The sequence below is a fragment of the Eimeria mitis genome, genomic scaffold, assembly GCF_000499745.2.
Source record: "Eimeria mitis Houghton genomic scaffold, Emh_scaff536, whole genome shotgun sequence".
NCBI classification, from domain to species: Eukaryota; Apicomplexa; class Conoidasida; order Eucoccidiorida; family Eimeriidae; genus Eimeria; species Eimeria mitis.
In genome coordinates, this window is record NW_013573635.1 from 9,538 (window position 1) to 10,241 (window position 704).

A 704-nucleotide genomic window follows, 5' to 3' on the forward strand; every position below is an offset into this window, starting at 1 on the left:
AACAGCAGACAGCGCAGCAGAATGAATTTAATTTCAATATATAATTAAATGCAGAAGGCTGCAGCAGCAGCAGCAGCAACAACAGCAGCAACACAAACAGCTGCAGCGAAGAAGACAGCAGCATCGGCGCGAGCGGCGAGAGCGGCAGCAGCAGCAGCAGCAGCAGCAGCTCGAGACCCGCAGCAGCAGCAGCATAAGTAACACCAGAAGCAGCAACAAGAGTAGCTGCTGGAGTCCTTGGGGACAACCACAGCAGCAGCAACTGCCACAGCAGCAGCAGCAGCAGCTCGCGCTGCTGCTGCTGCTGCTGCTGCATCGCTCACCGGGCCTTCTTGTTGCTGCATTTCTTAGCAACGATCAGCAGCAACAGCAGCAGCAGCCGGTGCAGCAGCAGCAGCAGCAGCCGGTGCAGCAGCAGCAGCAGCAGCCGGTGCAGCAGCAGCAGCAGAAGGCGCACACAGGGACGCAGCTCGCCAATGATCCTGCAATTTGTAGAAGCAGCAGCAGCAGCAGCAGCAGCAGCAGCAAAAGCTGCGGTAGCAGCAGCAGCGGAAACAGCAGCAAAAAACAGTGACAGGTAGAGCAGCAAGAGGAGGAGGAGTAGCAGCAACAGCAGCAGCAACAGCAGCAGCAACAGCAGCAGCAACAGCAGCAGCAGCAACAGCAGCAGCAACAGCAGCAGCAACAGCAGCAGCAACAGCAGC

At 57.8% G+C, this 704-nt stretch overlaps 1 protein-coding gene across 1 annotated transcript in view; it reads left to right on the forward strand.

Annotated features, from left to right (window-relative positions):
* Positions 1-48: 48 nt before the first annotated feature.
* EMH_0015420 (uncharacterized protein) overlaps positions 49-704 on the forward strand; it is a gene marked incomplete at both ends in the record, with an annotated part of 3,633 nt that continues 2,977 nt past the window's right edge. Inside the window, 2 exons of the mRNA XM_013500399.1 lie at positions 49-197; positions 352-570. Of these exons, the coding sequence (XP_013355853.1) occupies positions 49-197; positions 352-570 (368 nt within the window). The remainder of the gene's footprint in view (positions 198-351; positions 571-704) is intronic.